At 42.5% G+C, this 18,973-nt stretch overlaps 1 protein-coding gene across 2 annotated transcripts in view; it reads left to right on the plus strand.

Annotated features, from left to right (window-relative positions):
* The window catches only part of LOC126533903 (glycogen phosphorylase-like), a 60,949-nt gene that overhangs the window by 18,119 nt on the left and 23,857 nt on the right, over positions 1-18,973 (plus strand). For both annotated transcript variants that reach the window (XM_072289305.1, XM_072289306.1), the window contains 4 exons: positions 523-634; positions 1,376-1,458; positions 5,787-6,023; positions 10,652-10,798. In XM_072289305.1, coding sequence (XP_072145406.1) covers positions 523-634; positions 1,376-1,458; positions 5,787-6,023; positions 10,652-10,798 — 579 coding nt within the window. The remainder of the gene's footprint in view (positions 1-522; positions 635-1,375; positions 1,459-5,786; positions 6,024-10,651; positions 10,799-18,973) is intronic.

Consider the following 18,973-nt stretch of genomic DNA (forward strand, 5'->3'; position numbering starts at 1 on the left):
TGAGGTATGACTGTGCTCCTTTATAGTGTGTTTTAGTGTCCCTTTAAGCTTCGGAGCAGTAGTAGCAGTATTATTTTATTGTATATTGAAGGACAAAAGGGAGACGCAAAGGAAGGGCCACGGGCATTGTAACTGTCTCACTTTATGGTGGATACCTCAATTGTCCTGTGGAAGATAAGAGAGTAGAGATATGTTGGATGATAGTTAGAGCAGAAGAGACATTGTAGAGGAAAATAGGAGGACGTATGGTGAAAATGGAGGGGCGTAACTACAGATACTGAAAAATTAAACAAGAGCAAGTAATTCAACGTTTCATTGTAACAAGGCCATCGTACTTAAATGTGTAGGCCAGGAAAGTATGAGCCGCGAGCAAATCAAGTTTTTACTGCAATAAAGTCCTTATTCACTGAAGTGCTGCACCATGTGGTCTTCCACGCACCTTGGTCTTATTTAGAGACTTTTGGCATAAAACCATGAAATGTGCAGCTTTAATTATGTTTCTTATTACGTGTGAATTTTCAGGTTGTGCTTGCCATGCCCTACGACAGCCCGGTTCCTGGGTTTGGCAACAATGTTGTCAACACCATGCGCCTATGGTCATGCAAGTCACCCATCAAATTCAACCTTCGCTTCTGTAAGTGTTTTGTGTGGGCAATCATGTCAGATTACCTTTTTGTAGTTCGTGATATGGGAGTGATAGCGGTTCCTATTGTTGGTCTACAGACTCTCTTATAGCCTGAACAACTCAGCCTACAAACCAGCCTGAACAACTCAGTCTTATAAACTTCTATATAGCCTGAACAACTCAACCCACTTGAGTTATCTGTGTTAAGGTCTGTCAGTAATCTGTAATGTGGGTTGCTAATAATGAGTCTTATCCTCCAAATTACCTTGAAGCAGTTAATGAGCAATATAATTGTTAATGCACCTTCATTCTATTGCGCCAGATCACGAAGTACTGAGTAAAAAACACACTACTAGGGTACTATTAGTATAACCAAAATTAGGTCCATAGAAATAAATTATGTTGAATGTTCGAAGTTTTTAATGCTAGAGGTCAGCACTGAGATTAGGCTTGACACAATCGGGAGGGATCTCTGCAGTCCTTTTCTCTAATCATAAATAAATTGCAGTTGTTACCGTGATATGCAACAACAGCGGAGTTGCGGTTGCAGCTTAATTGTAGTTTTTGCTGTTCCGTGGGAAATGAAGACAGTACAAAATGTGTAAAAAATTTGTGTTATTCAGGGAGAGGGTTTGTGAGTGGTGTGTTGCATTGTTCTTTGAGCCACAGGATGGTTTGTGTTGTCAGTTCTTGTTGGCACATTTGGACGTGGCGGCACTTTAGACAAGCGCTGCACCTGAATCTGTGCAGTCAACAACGGTGACTACATTCAGGCTGTCCTCGACAGGAACATTGCAGAGAACATCTCCAGGGTGCTCTACCCCAATGACACTGTGAGTCTAGTAACTTTTTGGGTGAGTCGGCACTTTGAAGCCTCAGGAGACAGGCATGAAACCAAATACGGGCACATACATGGACACGCACACACATGCACACTGTTCCGAGGGTTTGAAGTTTAAACTTCAAACTTCAAACAACACACACATGCACATGACACTCGCAGATGCACATAAACAATAGACACTCTCGCCTATTACTCACACATGACACTCTTGCACGTGACACTCTCACACGCACACCACACGTGTACACACAAACAAGACAGTCACAAGAAAGATTGCATACAAACAGGAACAAGCACCTTTTCAGTCTTCTGTACATGTACAGGTATGGTTTTGTAACCAACCAGCTATGACAATGGGAGACCTGTTTGTGGTGTCTTAACCAAAGTTTGAAGCAGTTTTCAGCCATAGTTTGAAGTAGAAGCTTTACCTTTGGGACAACTCTAATTTCACTGTACAGCCAAACCCACTTATTACAATATTGAATTGTCAAGAAAATTTCATTGTTAAGATCGTATCGCATGAAAAAAGAGTTATGGGACAGACATCGAAAGGTATCAAGTAGAGAAAAAGAAGTGCAGTTGAACATACTTTTTACATTACTGATTTTTAACAATACCGCAGCACCATGAACTTTTGTCTGTGTTCTTTGAAAATAAACCACCTATTGTAGTGTTCCCATGCCACATTATTCATTATAGCAATTAGATCTGGACACTGGGTGTTTGCGCGAAAAGGAAAAGGCAAGCAAAATCCTAAAAAAAAAAAAAAATGTGCCGCTGCGGTAGCTCGGGTATCTTATTTTAGAGGGCCCCTCATCAAGCCCCATGGCGAATTTTAGTTACACGCTTAAAGTTCTGAAATGCCATCTAGGGCTTGTTTTACAGAAATAGTTTTTCAAATCGGTTTATTATTGTAGGGGATAAAAGAGAAGAAAGTGAATGCCCTCTTAGCAGACTGCCAGGAAGTGAGCGCGACTGGCGACAGAGAGACTCTCCCTCTGCCTCGAGTAGCATCCACAAGTGACTTTCCTTCCCTGCCTTCTCCCATACTGGGGTTGAGCGACGGCTTCGGGTTCACGTGACGAGCCCTGCCACCTTTTTTCCCAATCTGCTCCTTTCTTTACTGCTTGGCACATTTCCGGTGGCAGCAGTGAATTGGAAAAATTTCCGAAGCCACGTGTCACGGGGAGTGATGCTAGCACTGCAGTTTACGTCATGGCGTTTGTGCATGTTACCTTGACTGTCTGGCTGGGAGCAGAGCTTTCTCGAGAAGGAGGGCACGCGACACTTGGTTTGAAACTTCAGTTGTTCTTGTGGCAGGCAGGGCTGTAATACTTTGCAGACAAGGTCAACAGCATGTACAGAATGCACTGCGCTTGACTGTGCGCAATAGCCAAACCTGGTGAGGGGCCCTTTAAGACAAGGTCTTCTTTGGAAACTTCAGATCAATTTGGGGTTCATGGGATCTGGGTATCTAACCACTTTGTCTCTCAAATTAGGCGATTTGAGACCTTTTAGTGCATCTTGGAGAACAAAAAAAGTAGTCGTCAAAATGAAGCTTGAAGCGAAAAAGACGCACCAAGTTAGCATGGAGCTATGTACGGAGCAGCAATAATACGGAATTACCAAAAGAAGGACGAAATGGAATTAGATGCGCTCGCTCAAACTGCACATGCCGAGAACTGAAACCAAAGTGTGGCTTTACCCAACAGAATATTTGGGCCGATCCAGGACATTGTGGAGTCTAAAAATGTGGCCAATCTTGAAGGCAGTGCAGTTTAAAAAGTAAAGTAAAGATTGAGTAAAGGGCTGTACGTATACTTGTGACACATGGGCACTTTAAAGTTCTTTGAATTAAGGGACATCTACCGTAAAGGCGTTTACACAAAAGGATACTTTACAAAGTAGTATCTCCTTTCTGGTAAGTGGTTCCTTGCAGAAAGAAAGATATTCGAACTGCTTTATTGGTTTAAAGGCTTAGCCTCGTGCGCATCAACAGAAAAGTTGCTGAAACACTTAGAGGTTTTGGTGATAATTTTATCACTCCCAAAGTTCTTTCTTGCAGTTAGCCTGTGTCCAATTTGTCTCGCAGTGAACTTTTATTGCAGCCATACTTTCAAACGCATGCAATTGGCTCCGTCACATCGACTTACTCACCTCGGGCAGCTTTGTCCACATGTTTTTCTGGCCATCCAGTTTTGTCCGCATCTTTTGTTTTGCATCAACCAGATGCAAAATTGTTTAGCCTTTTGTCAGTTTCAGTTTAAACAAGCAGCGCCTTCTGCTACTTACTGGAAAACATATAAAGGAGGCTGCACCATACCGTGTGTCACCGATGAAACTCCTTCTCATAATGGGTCCTTCAGCACAAAGTAAAGGTGTTTACTTCAAAGGACTTTAGTCTGCTCGTGTGTCAGGGGTGCAAGAGTAACACGGTACTGAAGCAGGGTAAGTTGGCGTAGTCGGAGGTTGTTGACATAGAAGAAAGAAACGGTCTTCTGGGGGAGCCCCTCGAAGAAAAAAACCACCTGGTACACTAATGCGCCCTGGAAGATTGTCTTTCTTCAATGTCAGCCACTGTTCGCTCACCTTTCTTTTTCCAGGATTTTGCATTTATCCTTTCGGCGCAGACACTCAGTAGCCAGATTTAATAGTTATAACCAATAACATGGCATGAAAACATCGTAGTAAGCAGTTGGTTTTACCATAGCACACACACGAAAGTTCATGGTGTCACAGCTGTTCATTGTTATATGTGATATGTTAAAACCGGTATTGTTATAAGTGTGTTCGACTGTATATGTGATATGTATAAGTACTCTTACTACACTACCACTGAACAGATTTCAATAAAGATTGCTGCATTTATGAGCAAGAGCTGAATTCTACTGACTGTATGAAGGACAATACTGATTTAGGGCCTTCAGTATTTTTCTAATATCGTCTAAAATTGATAAGTTCAAAACAATTGCAACTCTGAGCTTACGAATACGTAACTTAGCACGCAAAAAGAGAAACTGCAATTTTTGTAAACAGCATCTGTTAGAGCATCCAAAATAGACTAATGGGACAAATTGGTCTATGAATTACATGAAATTGTTACAATGCTGATGATGGTTTTGCAATAGTCCCACTCGCGTATTAGTGGCACACTTTTCAGGATGGTTTAATAATGCATCAGCTTTGTCTGTTCTAGATGTTCCAATAGGTGAACTTTATAGAATTGCGATATGATTTGTTATTACAGATTTAAAGTTGTAAACCTAATTCTTTTTTTCCTTCTGCTTTTTGTACATCTTTATAAAAACGCTGATGGACTAAATAAGAAGTTACTCCTACAGTTGGTAGCCTTTAACTTCTTTTAAATTCAATAAAGCTCATAAAATTCAGTGAAGTCAATGTCGAGGAAGACGACTTTTCTGTTCCCATTTGTTTAAATAAGATCCCCTGAGGTAAAGCTTGCTCCTAAGGAATTCTGACATGGAAATTTTTTTGTGCTGATATTTTGTCTTTTTTTGGGTAGCTGCAGACTCCGTAATTACAATACCAAGCCTCAACTCCTTCAGAGCCCCACAAACAATTAAATGTGGCACTTTTTATGTGACCCTTTCAAAACGCACTTCAGGTGCAGCACGGCTTCGGACGTGAAAATGGAGACTTCACACCTTCAAAGGCAGAGGCTGTGGTCATGCAGCATCGGAAATTAAAGAGCATGCCTGTAAGCCCAGTGTGGTGATTGTAGGTCATAACAGTGACTGTGTCGCTGGAAGCTGCCGAATTGGCCCTTCCAACGGTGTGCTTGCCTTGGAACCTGCTGAAACCTCTGGTCCAATCGAGTGTTGAATGGACTTGGCTTTCGGCATCAGTGTCATTAGTGTGCGTGCATAAGCTTATAGCGGTGTCTGGTACCACGCGACCACTATATCAGGCTTTGGCAACGTCAATAGCCTCCTTTTTCACAAAGTCGCACTGAACTTGGTGTGCATTTAGAACTGGTCACATTAAAAGGTAACATAACTAATTTTTTGTCATGCTATCAAGGAATTGAGGCTTTGTGGCATGATTACTGGGTTGACAGCTGTCTAATAAACAAAACAAAAAAAACGAGTGAAATTTTCTGAGTGCTCTTTTGATGAACTCCAAGTGGTCAAAATTAATCCGGGGCTTCCTACTACAGCACCTCTCCTAACCTGTCAATTGCTTTATGGCATTGAAGTCTATCACGTCGTTTTTATTATTGCTCAAAGAATTCAATAAGCCGTACTTTGCTGCATTTCAAGGTGTAAACCTCTTGCCCTAACCTTCTGGCTGCCGCAGGAATTCGAGGGCAAGGAGCTTCGTCTGAAGCAGGAGTACTTCATGGTCGCGGCGACACTGCAGGACATCCTTCACCGTTACAAATCTTCCAAGTTTGGCCAAAAAGAGGCAACGCTCACCCACCTGGACCAGTTCCCGGAGAAGGTGGCCATCCAACTAAATGACACGCACCCGGCGCTTGCCATTCCGGAGCTGATTCGCATCTTCATCGACATCGAGGGCCTCACTTTCGACAAGGTAATTTCTTTTGAAGTGTGATAACAAATCTCTTAGAACACCAAAATGTTGAACAAATTGGTAGGCATTAGAAAAAAGTTAAGCGTGCACACAGACATAAAAAGAGAGAAACAAACACAAATGCATTTTTTGTCAATTTCTAACATGAACAGATATCTCTGGCTGCATAAACTTCCAAGTTGCGCAGGGAAAGTTCTTGCAGGCAAGTTATCAAATAATCTCCTGGATGTAACTCAGTACAGTTGAACCCCATAATAACGAAATCAGTGGGCAAACCAAAAAGTTTACTTTCATGGAAATTTTGTTGTTAAATGAGACAGCACAGACAGGGAATTCGCTGCTACACAAGACTGTCTTGTCGAAATTCCATTGGCAACTTTAGTGAGCCTTGCTCAAGGTTGTAGAACCACATTTCCGACATCACAAAGTGCGCCCCGTGTGTCGCTGATAACTTTCGGGGATATGATTACTTTTGCAAGATTGTATTTAACTTAGCACGAAGATTTGGCCTATGGGATTATATTCTCGCTCTGTCGCTTTGCGAGATTTTAGTTGGGTCAGCCTCTCTGAGCAACAGCATTCCTCCAATGCTCGGAGCATTCCTCCTGAGGATGCAGTCCTGAGGATGTGTTGGTGCCTGTAGACACTGATGCGTCCAGGGCCAAATATGTGAAATCTCATAAAAGTGATCATATTCGTGAAAGCGATCAACCGAGGCTATGGCCCCATCGTGCAAACCTACATCCGGCGACTCCGAATCTGCATGCGACGCCTGTTGGGTGGTACCAAAACAGGAGTGCTATCCCAAGCATTGTCAAATTACTTCATATTGTCAAATTTGGTAATGGTGGCATTTTCAGTCAGGTCGAGAGGCCGTACCAGCCCTCTGGGCCTCTCTGACTAGCTCGAAATGCTGCCTTTGCAGAATTGATGGTAGAATTTGACAATGTCCAGACACAGGGTACCAAAGCAGGGGATGCACATTCTCGGATCTCAATCATGGCCAGAGGCATGGCAACTGGCATAATAGAAACTGATGTGCATGCACATACTCTCGCGCATTCATGCTACACAATGGGATGACACTTACGTTGGCTTGAATAAATTCATTTCTTATTTATTTTAAATGTACCACCCGTTCCTTAGTCGGTGACCGTGTCTCTAGAGGGTGCTGTAGTGACCCATCCAACGGTGCGCTTGTCTTGAACCTGCTCAGCTGTAGTTGTACATATGTGTCATAGTATGGAACTCGGCATCAACACGCAGCAATCACCTCAAAGCACTATTTGGCGTTACCACAAAATGCACCCTCCCACTTCTTAGCCAGTCCCCCATTGTGGGTACGTGCCATGGTAAGGAAATCATTCCAATCAACATGCGGCAATCATCAATGAGCTAGTTGGCGTTGCCACGATAGGAGTATAGTATGTGCGATTGTGGTCCAATGGTTACAGCATTGGGCTGCTGTGCTGTGCTGTGCTGTGCTGTCCAATGGTTACAGCATTGTAATCCAATGGTTACAGCATTCGGTTGATGTGCTGTGCTGTGCTGTCCAATGGCATTGTAATCCAATGGTTACAGCATTGGGCTGCTGTGCTGTGCTGTCCAATGGTTACAACATTGTAGAGAGAGAGAGAGAGAGAGAAGGGAAGACAGAAAGGCAGGGAGGTTAACCAGACTGTTGCAGCAGTTTGGTACATTGTAATCCAATGGTTACAGCATTGGGCTGCTGTGCTGTGCTGTCCAATGGTTACAGCATTGTAATCCAATAGTTACAGCATTGGGCTGCTGTGCTGGGAGGCTAAAGTTCGATCCCAGCATTGGGCATGTTATTGAGAAAGATATTGGCAGCATGTTACACTCCTGCAACACGTGAAGAAGGCGTTGGCGTGACCACACAATGGTCCAAAAAGGCTGCAAATCCCCAACCTTTGGTGGGAGTTGAACCCACGACCTTCAGTGTTAAGTGCACATTAAAGAGCCCCAGGTGGTCGAAATTTCCGGAGTCCTCCACTATGGCGTTCCTCATAATCAGATCGTGCTTTTGGCACGTAAAACCCCATAATTAACATTCGGTGTTAATTAAGACAAAGATTATTAGCTCTTCAGTTGCTAGTGGCTTATGTTGACTTCAAGCTTGCCTCAACCGCATTTCCTAGATTTTCAGAATCGTAAAAAGCATACAGCTGCAAGATAGATTAACAATTTGCAGTCCTTTAGTGTGTTTTGTCATGTTTAGAAAATGTGGACTCTATGCGAAAACTCATACAGGGACATCAGATATGAGAACATCAACTATTTCACGTCCAGATAGTTTGAAAAGCACCTATCCAGTTGCTTCAAAATTGTGCCTGGTGTGACAAATTGTGAGAAACAATGAAAGGAATGAATCTGCTGCATACAATGACATACTCACCGAGTAAAAATACCCAACCGCCTACATTCCCACTCGTGTTAATAAAGCATTTTGCACATGTTGTTCAAACTTGCAGCACAATTCCAATCGGAAGAATGTGTGTGTGTGAGAGAGAGAGAGAGAGAGACATTTTAGATGTCATTACTTGAATCAGTGCCTTTGCTGTTGATGCACGACCATGGCGTACGCAGTTGTGTACACACATCAAAGGGTTGAGGCACTCGAACCCATGGCCTTTAGTGGAAGTTGAATACATTTGTTGTTAATTATTAAGGTAAAGCTAATTAAGGCACTTGAACCCACAACCCTTGGAGGGAGTCAAACCCTACGACCTTTGGTGTTAATTAAGGCGAAGGTAAACTAAGACGACTGAAAGAGCATAGGCATCATGCGGTGGTCGCAATGCTTTCACATTCATCCACATAGGGATAACTAAGTGCCCCTTCAATTTTTTATTTTTTTTAAATTTTTTGAAGTGGGAGCTATTGAACACGGCAACAACAGTGCCCATCCACCCAACCCGCAGCCATGGTCAGGAAAGTCTCCGGGGAGCGTTCGCAAAATGAAGCTTCACTTTAAAGGCACCCTATCGTGTGCCATGCTTTGGGTGCACATTAAAGGAACACTAAAGAGAAAATAAACTTGAACTGTACCACTAAATTACCCTTTTATGATCCCAAAGAAGCCAAATGAGACTGGTATAAATGAGACTGGTGGCGACACCACATTAATGTTCTCACACCAGCTTGCTCTGACATCGTGCGTTCAACAGCATCTGCTTGAGCCCAGTTAATTTTTTATTCTAAATTCTATTCTAGTAGAGCCAAGGAATGAACTTGGCAAGTTTCCAAAGCTCTTACAGAGCCACCATAGCAAAAACACGGAAAAATACCTTGAAATCTGTGACGTCTTCCTGATGTACCAGCACGGGGTTTCGGCATGAAATTGAAAAAATGAAACATTGGCCTTCCTTTTGTTTTTTTAATGATCAACCCTCTCTGTGAAATTAGTGAGTGTGTAGTTTAGAAAGCATGCTTTATTGGTCTAAACTTATTTAGTGTCTCTCTTTAGTGGGGGGGACTTAACTCTTTCTGTATCTCAGTAAATGAAAATTGTGTCAAACTTCCCAGAAATTTTTCACTAATGCATAGCACAGGCAGCCATATTCCCAGTGCAAGTGTTCGAGCAGCTGCAATAAAGGAAACACACAATTCCACTAACATTGATAAGCATTGTCACTTAGTGTCAGAAAGTGCAACCAGAAGCAAGCTGACGGATACACTAGTTCACACTGTGAGGCACCGAACAAAAAGATATCGTTGACCACAGGATCACCACCCGTGAAAATATTTTGCTTTTTCGGTGCTCTGAGCTAAACTGCTCAGAAATTTGGCACTGCGTTATGCAAAACGCACTAGATTTAGGCAATATGCCCTTGAAGACTCCCTGTCATGTTTTCACCACATAGCCCACCTATCATCACACAGCTTGCATATTCAAAGAATGTATCGCAAGGAAATTGCATGCATCGAACAGCATGTGAAAATAGGTGCTCGTATATAGTAAGAGGTTGTTTAATTATAATTGGAGAGGGTAGCCGAGTGAAAGGCTTGGCAAGTTAGTGCATGTTTACTATATCAGCGATGGAAGAAAGACAGAAAAAGAAACATACAGATGTCTACCTGCACACAAACTTGAATATGTAGTCAACAGTGAGCAATAGGACATTACCAAAGTGCCAAGCAGAGCTTTATGGCACCGTTAATAAATAAAATATTATCCATCTCTGTCTCCTTGGCAGTAGCAGCACACACCTTGCTTGACAACATCGAAGAAATATAAACAGCAATGGATAGCATAGAGGCATGTGTAACAAATTTTTCACTGCGAACTGCAATATCGTATCTTTTTCTTCACTGCTGTATATTTCCTTATGGTGACTATACTCATTGTTGGCTTGTCTACATTGGTAAAAAATTCTGTGATAATGTTTGCCAGTGGTTGAGCGAGCGTTAGGAAAAACCTGGCGGTCAAAATTTGGAGTTCTGCTCACTGAAAAGTGCACTGAAAATCTGGAGGACTATGTTGAAAACAGTTTTCATTTCCTGAGATTTGGCTCAATTAAATTTCATGCCGAGAGCACAAGCAATTTTTATTCTTGCGCACAGGGTTTTTCACTCGTTCATGTTTTTTTCTGCTTTTTTTTTTCTAGGCTCTGGAACTGACGACTAAGACATGTGCCTACACGAACCACACAGTGTTGCCAGAGGCCCTGGAGCGCTGGTCATGCTCCATGCTGCAGAACATGCTTCCGCGCCACCTGCAGATCATTTTCGACATCAACGCTCATTTCCTTGGTGTAAGTCTCGTGCAGTCAAACCTCAATGTACCAAGGTCGTACTTGCAGCGGGAAACTTTGTTGAATCATGAATTTCGTTCAGTCAGTGTTTCTGCATCTCGGTAGTAGCAATTAGCTCACGGGTTCCTTGAACAGCCATGGCGGATACCAAGTGGTCAGGGAGCATCCACACCATTAACAAAATTGGGCAAGAACCGTCACAGTGGATAAGCGACTATGGCATTCTACTGATAAGGTCCTGGGTTCGATTCCAAGCCACGATGACTGCGTTCCGATGGGGTAGACTGCAGTGACACTCGTGTAGTGTGCTTTGAGAGGACATTAATATAATCCTGGGTGGTCTTAGTTAATCTCGGGCCATCAAGTGCGGCATCCTTAGTGTTTTGCAATGCGGTAATGGCTTTTTTTATTTTTTGTTATTTATTTTATTTACATATGCTGCAGCGCAATATAGGGCTATAGCAGGAGTGGGAACATTATACATTGCTATACATTACACATTAAAAATACACACAAATACAAAAAGATGAATGATCAAAAAGAAGCGCATTAGGTGTTAGCGAAGTGCTTACCAGTGGTAGTTATGAAATCTTTTAGTGATAGTGAACGAATGTTACTGAGTAGAGAATTCCAAAGCTCTATTGTACGTGAAAAAAAACTGTATTTGAGTGTGCTAGTACGGGCATACATAGGTGTTATGTTGAAGGCATGGGGGGTACAGGTACAGCTTGCATGAGTAAATGTGATATATTTACAATCAGAAAGACCAGAGGTGGAGTTATTAATTGCATATAAAAGTTTTAACGCCTCACTGTGATAATGTGAAAGTAATGGCTCAATGTTCAACGATTGTTGAGCTTGTGTTGGCGAGAAGGTGCGGCTGAAATTTTGGCAAACGAAATGGGTAGATTTTCGTTGAACATTATTGAGCGAGCTTATTTCGCATTGTTTGTAGGGGAACCAAACAACAGATGCATACTCTAGAACAGGGCGAATTAGTGTTTTATTTAAGCGCAGCTTTGTATCGCCGGGGGTCTTAGCTAAAGTGTGGTGCAAATAACCTAATTTCTTTTAGGGCTTTCCTGTTTACAGATTCAATATATTTAGACCATGAAAGATGTTTGGTTAGAATTACACCTAATTATTTATACTGAGACACTCTTTTAAGTTGGATGCCATCCAGAGAATAATCGAATGAGAGGGGGCTCTGTCTATTGGACAATGACATCACAACTGTTTTATTACAGTTGACGTTCATTTACCACGTTTTGCACCAAGCATAGAAAGACATAAGGGATTGAGCGCCCAAGACGGCGGTGGTCATCAAAGGAGTTAATAGATTTGCATAATATGCAGTCATCTGCATGAAGTCTGATTTTAGTTGAGGTGCTGCGAGGTAAATCGTTAATGTATATCGGAAATAATAAAGGGCCTAAAACGGATCCCTGAGGAATGCCTGAGGTTACGTCGACAGGAGTTGAGTCCACTGAGTTAAAGGAAACATATGGTAATCGATAATCAAAGAAACAAGACAGAGATTATTGAATATGGCATTTAATTTAACCAGTAGTTTAGAATGAATCACAGAGTCAAAAGCTTAAAAGAAGTCAATAAAGATGGCATCCACTTGATTACCTATGTCTAGGTTAGAAACATCATGAATAAAACTGACTAATTGCATTACAGTGCTATAACCATAATGAAAACTATTCTGGGCAGATGTTAGAACATCATTAGAGTTAAGGAATTCGATTATGTGTTTGTGAATATTGTGCTGTAACATCTTGCATGACTGATGTGTGAGAGATATCGGCCTGTAATTAGAGAGAAGTTGTTTATCACCTGCTTTTACAAAGGCAGGACTTTGGCTGTTTTCCATTTAGTTGGTACTTCACCAGAGTCTAAAGATTTCTGGAAGATTACAGTAAAGTACTCAGCTGTCCATAGGGAGTATTTTACCAGTAAATAATTCGGAATACCCTCTGAACCGGTACAATTTTTAGTGTTGAGATTCAAGATTAGGTCTAAGACACCATGAGAACTTATTGTGATATCACCTAATTTATTCGTTTGTGCATCGTAACTAAACTTTGGAACTACATAGTTATCGAGGGTGAAAACAGACTGGAAGTACGAGATAAAAGCATTTGAAACTACAGTGGGGTCGTTAATAACATCGGCGTTAATCTTGAAAGACATACTGCATGTTGCACTAGGTAAAACTGATGTCCAGAACCTGCAAGGATTTGCTTTAAGTAGTAGAGGGAGCTGCACTGAAAAATAGAGATTTTTAGCAGTTTTAGTACGAGTACAAAGTTCCTCCTTGGCTTTTTCAAAAGGAACACAAAGTGCAGGATTAGAATGCTTTGATTTATGTAGTCTACGTGACAGGTGCAGGATATCCCGGTTAATCCTAGGAAGTTTATTATTTATCTTTTTTTGTGTTTTTAATGGAACATAGTTATTGATGCAAGATTTCACTAACGACTCAAAACAATCAACAAGTCTGTCAACATGACATTCGGTACTGAGTGACAAAAAATGGTCAGTTATCTGCCAGAGTATCAGTGGTAGACGTATCGTCAGCCTTGTAAAATCATGAAATGTGGAATAGCTAAAGCATTCATGTAGGATAGGACAGTAAATGTGTACAAGAACTACGTTATGATCCGAGATTCCTTCCAGGATATCATAGTTAAAACCTAAATGAGCAAGACTGTCACTGATAAACACTAAGTAAAGTATGGAGGTCTGCCACGTATTCTTATCAACTAATTGTATAAGGTTGTGGGACAAAGAAAATGTAATCAAGTCTCTACAAATAGAGACACTAATGGTGCAATTTGTAAGGGAAGGCCAGTGAATGCCGGGAACGTTAAAGTCACCAAGAATGATTAAGTTAGAACTGTCGAGGCTATGGTCATGTATAAAATGTGAAATATTATCGAAAGCGTCACTAGGGCTATCAGGGGGGCGATAATGACCACAAGTTGTTAAATTCTGCTTATGCAATAGTAACTTGCACCAAACCGATTCTACATTGGGAGGACCTGGCAGAACCATAAAGTTAAAATTTGAACACAACAGCAAAGCAACACCGCCGCCTTTTTTATTCTGATGGTCATTGCGGATAGCAATGTAATCAGGGGGCGTGAATTCTGTGTCGTGGATATCTTTATGAAGCAATGTTTCTGTGATGCATACACGAGGAGAACATGAAGAAACTGGCGAAAGAAATTGTGGAAATTTGTTAGTTATGCTTCTGGCATTGACAGTCAAAAGCGCAAGATCTGTGACAGAATGATTAGATTGTCAAGCTGATGATGAAACATTTGGAACTCCTGCACTAGAATCAAAACCAGGAGCTTATTACTAAACTATTTGCGGCACCATCCCAATTGTAATGAATGTTATCTATAAATAAATGATCGAACCTCATATTAATAACCGAGCCGTTATTCCGCTGCTCAACCAAAGCGTCCCATAGCTTTTTACATACTGCATGCACTCTGGACGAAAAATCTTCGGAAAGTTTCATACTGGAATTTTTCAGCTTATAAGCGTTTTTCAGCATCACTAGCTTGACGCTGAAGTCAAGTAATTTTAAAATGGTATGGCGAGAACGCTCAGGGCGCGCGCATTCTGCCTAACCTATAGAAATGTTCAATACCCGGACAATCAAGGAAAATCCTAATGAAAACGTTCGCAACCTTGGAGTGCAGTGTGTCACGATTCTCATTAGTATCTTCTGGTATTCCATGAAGGATTTCCTCGTGAACGGTTTTCAAGATCGTCATATTTGGCAGTTAACTCGGCAACAGTGCGCTCTAGGCAAGCAGCCTCAGAACGAAGCTGATCAGTCTTGACCAGACAGTGCCTTCGAACAAGAAGTTTTGAAAGCATCCACACGCAATTCCAAGGCATCGAAACGTTTATTCAGAGCATTTTTGATTTCAGATATGTCTTGCGACTTACTTTTCTGACAAGCAACTAAATCGGAAAGAACCTTCACAAGAGAAGGGTCATCGCTACGAGACATTGCCAGCTTGGCTGACATCTCAAGGGCATTAAGAACGCTTTCTTGGGATTCGTCAGGTTGGCCAGTTTTAAACGCCGGTCTCCTGGGGCCGGGGTTAAGCTCAACGTCACCGCTCAAGACAAGACGACTAAGGTAATCGACGGCATAAGAAAAATTGCATGTGAGTCTGCTACGCAAATAACTGTGTGGGAAACACAGCAGCAGCAGGAATCTATTATCGGATCGGATACAGTATGAGTTGTCCGAGTAACGTACCTGTGCAAGCAAGAAGAAGCGTTTAGGCAACATGCTGAAGCTGCTGCTGCTGCTGCATTGCCCACTGCCGGGGGCATTGGAATGATGGAGCTTTTATACGGATGAGGCTTGATGTCACTGGTCTGATGGTGTCACCTGTCGCTAGGAGCATTCACGGGAGTGTGCAGAATCACCCGGAAGGGAAGAACATCGGCAGGAAATTCGCGCCTATCATACGCCTGAATGATAGGGCTGAACCATGTTGAATTGCCAGTAATTACCACGTGTTCGACCGGTGCAGGGTCAGGCATGCCCCGGAGACGAAAGGCATGACCAGTGACGACATCCAAGAGCTGTGCAAGCAAGAAGCATTTGGGCAACATGCTGAAGCTGCTGCTGCTGCATTGCCCACTCATATTTGCCCAGTAATACATGAACATAAGACAGAGTCATAGGTATAATGGTTATAGTGGGCAGCGGTCAATGTATAAGTCCAAGGATGACATGAAAAGTGGGCATATTTTGAATACTACCGCCTCACAAATGCCCTGCCCCTGGGTAGCCAAAAAGGTTGAACTAAAGTGAAATAGCAAAGGCTCCGCAATTTAATTCTTATTTTTGTAATATGCTGTATTTTATAATATGCTCTATATACTAGAGCTGTGCAAATAATCAATGTCTTGAATATGAATCGAATATGATACGCTAACTATTCATATTTGAAAAGGAACTGGTTAGTGTCTTCGAATATTTCAAATGAATTCTTTCTCAGCAACCAACTGTTAGTCTTGTTACTGTTCTCCCTTAGCTAAACAAAGTGTTGCAAATTATATGAAGTGAGATAACAGTAAGTCTTCAAAGCAACGCCAAAACAACAGGGGCAATTCAAGCTCATTAAGGTTTCACACCGGAAGCCTACATGTCAGCCTGCGATTTTTGCTTGTGGTCTGTCATTTAGTTTAGTCAAGTAGCAGTTTTATCTTTTATGCTACAACCAGGGATGGAAATCGCTTGAAGAGGCCTTTGTACTACAGTGGGCTTGAATTGGATGCTGATTAGTACTATGATGATCCTTGTTGTAACTTGCCTTAAAGTGTCATCTTCAGCACTATTTGTTACTATGTTGTTATACAGTTGAACCTTGATATAACAACACAGATATAATGAAGTACAGTGTACTCTTTTTAACCAGAAAACTTAAGGGACTAGGGAAACAATCTCCACTTATCAGGTGTCTAATGTGCCGAATATTCATCTCAAGGGTACACAAGATGCTTATTTAAACATGGCAGACACTTTATTGCTGACAGCTGATAATAAGTTGAGCAGATCTGATTACAAAGCTTCTTCTTACAATGTTTCTACTTTCATGCAGCCACTGACTAGAGCTAGCAGCACAAAAGATAATTGAAAAAAGAAATAAAAAGTGATTTAGTAAGAAAATTAGAACAATAGTAAGAAAGTTTTAGTAAAGCAACCGCTCTTGAAGTCATTAATAACCTGGACCTTCATCTCCAGCATAAGCGAATTGTGTGGGTGTTAAATGCAAACTTGCAGCGCACCGGCATTGCCAACAGAAAGATACCACATCCAGCCTGCACCATAGTAGAGCCACACTAATCATCACAGCATCAACAAAATCCACCTTGGAGAACATGGAGGTTTGGTAAGAAAACCCGATAAGGAAAGGCAGGAAAGGCGCAGAGTGATGCATGTCGTGATGCTCCTGACACTGGCAACTCGGTTTTGCTTTCTGTAATATATTTAGTTCTGTTTACCCGGAGTTGAAAAAATGAGGCACCATTTAACAGACTTGTTTCTGCATTCCCTTAATGTGAAATCAACCTGTTATGTTTAACAGGCATTTCCGTTTAACGAGATTTGGTGTATATCTAAAACATTTCTCACTGATATCAGCACATGACCAATATATATGCTCACAAAGAATCTAAAGTCTTTCTTACAAATATTGGCATGTGCAGTAGACTTTCGTTAATTCAACTGTGGTTAATAAGATTTTTTGGGTAAAGCAATCCTGACTGAAGTTCTTGGCCAGAGCCCGTGCATTTATACGGACCCAGACTTTCATTATTTCTATCCTAAAGTTGGCCTTCGCCGGATAATTAGAACTTGACCTGTCAGGACGCACATGCCTGATCCCCATGGTGACCCTGACAGCGGCCCCTTTATTGACAGCGTCTGTCTCGGAAGAGCCTAGGGGACGGTGAATGCGTTGAAGATATGTCATTAAAATCAATGGACAAGTATTAGTTACGAGAAGACCCACCGCTTTCTGGGAGTAACAATAGATCACAACCTGTCCTGGAGCCCTCATATTGCTTACACGAAAAAGAACTGTAGTGCACTACTACGTGCCACAGTGGTCCGGTCACAAAAGATGATGACGACATGCCCAGCCTGCTGACGATGCACGAGCAGGGAAATCAGTGGAACCAGGCTTCCACCTGATTGAGCAGGCTCGGCTAAAATATAATTTGTGGACACCAGGCACCAGTGTCTGTACGGTTTTTGTTCACCCGCAAATTGGCGACTCCAAACTTCACGTCGTCGCTCTCGGCTCCGGGTGCCTCAGCCACTTCACTGGGCCTACCGCCGCAAGGAGCTCAAGCCCCTTTGTCTTCGAAGTCCGCCTTCTATCCAGTCAGCCATGGCCTCGGATTCTCCCAGTCAAGTACTGCCGTCAGCGCCGCTACCCTGCGATCCCGAGGTCTCCGCTCTCAAGCTCCCGGAGTTCTGGTTGTTGGACTCGGAACTTTGGTTCATTATCATCGAATCCTTGTTCCGTCAGCACCACCTCAGTTTGCAGTTGACCATGTTCGACCACGTCGTTGGAGTGCTTCCACCTAGCTACTACTGCTGTCACATTCCCTCCCGATCAGGCCAGTCCTACTCACCACGTGTGTTTCGCACCACTGCCATCCGCACTTCACCATTCGTCCAGCTCACGGCTTCCTTGTTAGAAGGGGGGCCCTGTAGCACACTACTACGTGCCACAATGGTCCGGTCACAAAAGACGACGACGTCACATCCAGCACGCTGACGGTGCGCGAGCAGTGGAATCGGTGGAACCAGGCTTCCGCCTGATTGAGCGGGCTCGACTAAAATATAATTTGCAGTCACCAGGCACCGCACCAGGACACTGTCTGGTTTTTCTCCACCCACAAACTCAACATGATCACCCACATGCTAAGATTTCATGCGGGAAAATAGTGGGGCGCATCTGTACGAGCAATGCTTCAATGTTATGCTGTACTTTTTCTCAGGTTCATGCATTACAGATTACCTGGGCAGGACCCAAAGAACAAATGTCCTCCAGTCAATTCAAGCTTAAGCACTGAGAATATGCCTTGGCCTTCCGAGATATGCATCTTCAGCAGCAACTGTCATCATCGCGCGTGATCACCCAATCACAACATACATTCGCGTCGATGCCTTAAGAATGCACATCAGGCATTTCACCCGGATTCCATCACACCACCTTGCCTCACTTACTGCTTCTAGGCCACACTCTGCGTTCAGTGATCTTATTGCTTCGCATCGTTCAGTGCTTCCCTCAAACTTCACGCCTGCAGCTAGACCACCATTACCATTGTGATGCCTACATGCGCTCAAAGCCCTCCTAACCATTCCTGGAATTGAAAAGAAAATAGTAATTTTTAGCCCTACAACAAGCCACACTACTGTTCCTGCATGAGAAACACAGATGTATTCACATTTACACAGATGGTTCAGTTTCTTCTGCAAGCTCAGCAGGAGCAGTGGTTATTCCCGCGAAGTCCGTCACCATAAAATTCAAGACGTCGCATTTTACATCATTGGCAGCTGCAGAGCATGCCACCCTCTGTGCTGCTCTTGAATTTATAATTGAAGAACTGTCACAG

The sequence above is a fragment of the Dermacentor andersoni genome, chromosome 7, assembly GCF_023375885.2.
Source record: "Dermacentor andersoni chromosome 7, qqDerAnde1_hic_scaffold, whole genome shotgun sequence".
NCBI lineage: Eukaryota > Metazoa > Arthropoda > Arachnida > Ixodida > Ixodidae > Dermacentor > Dermacentor andersoni.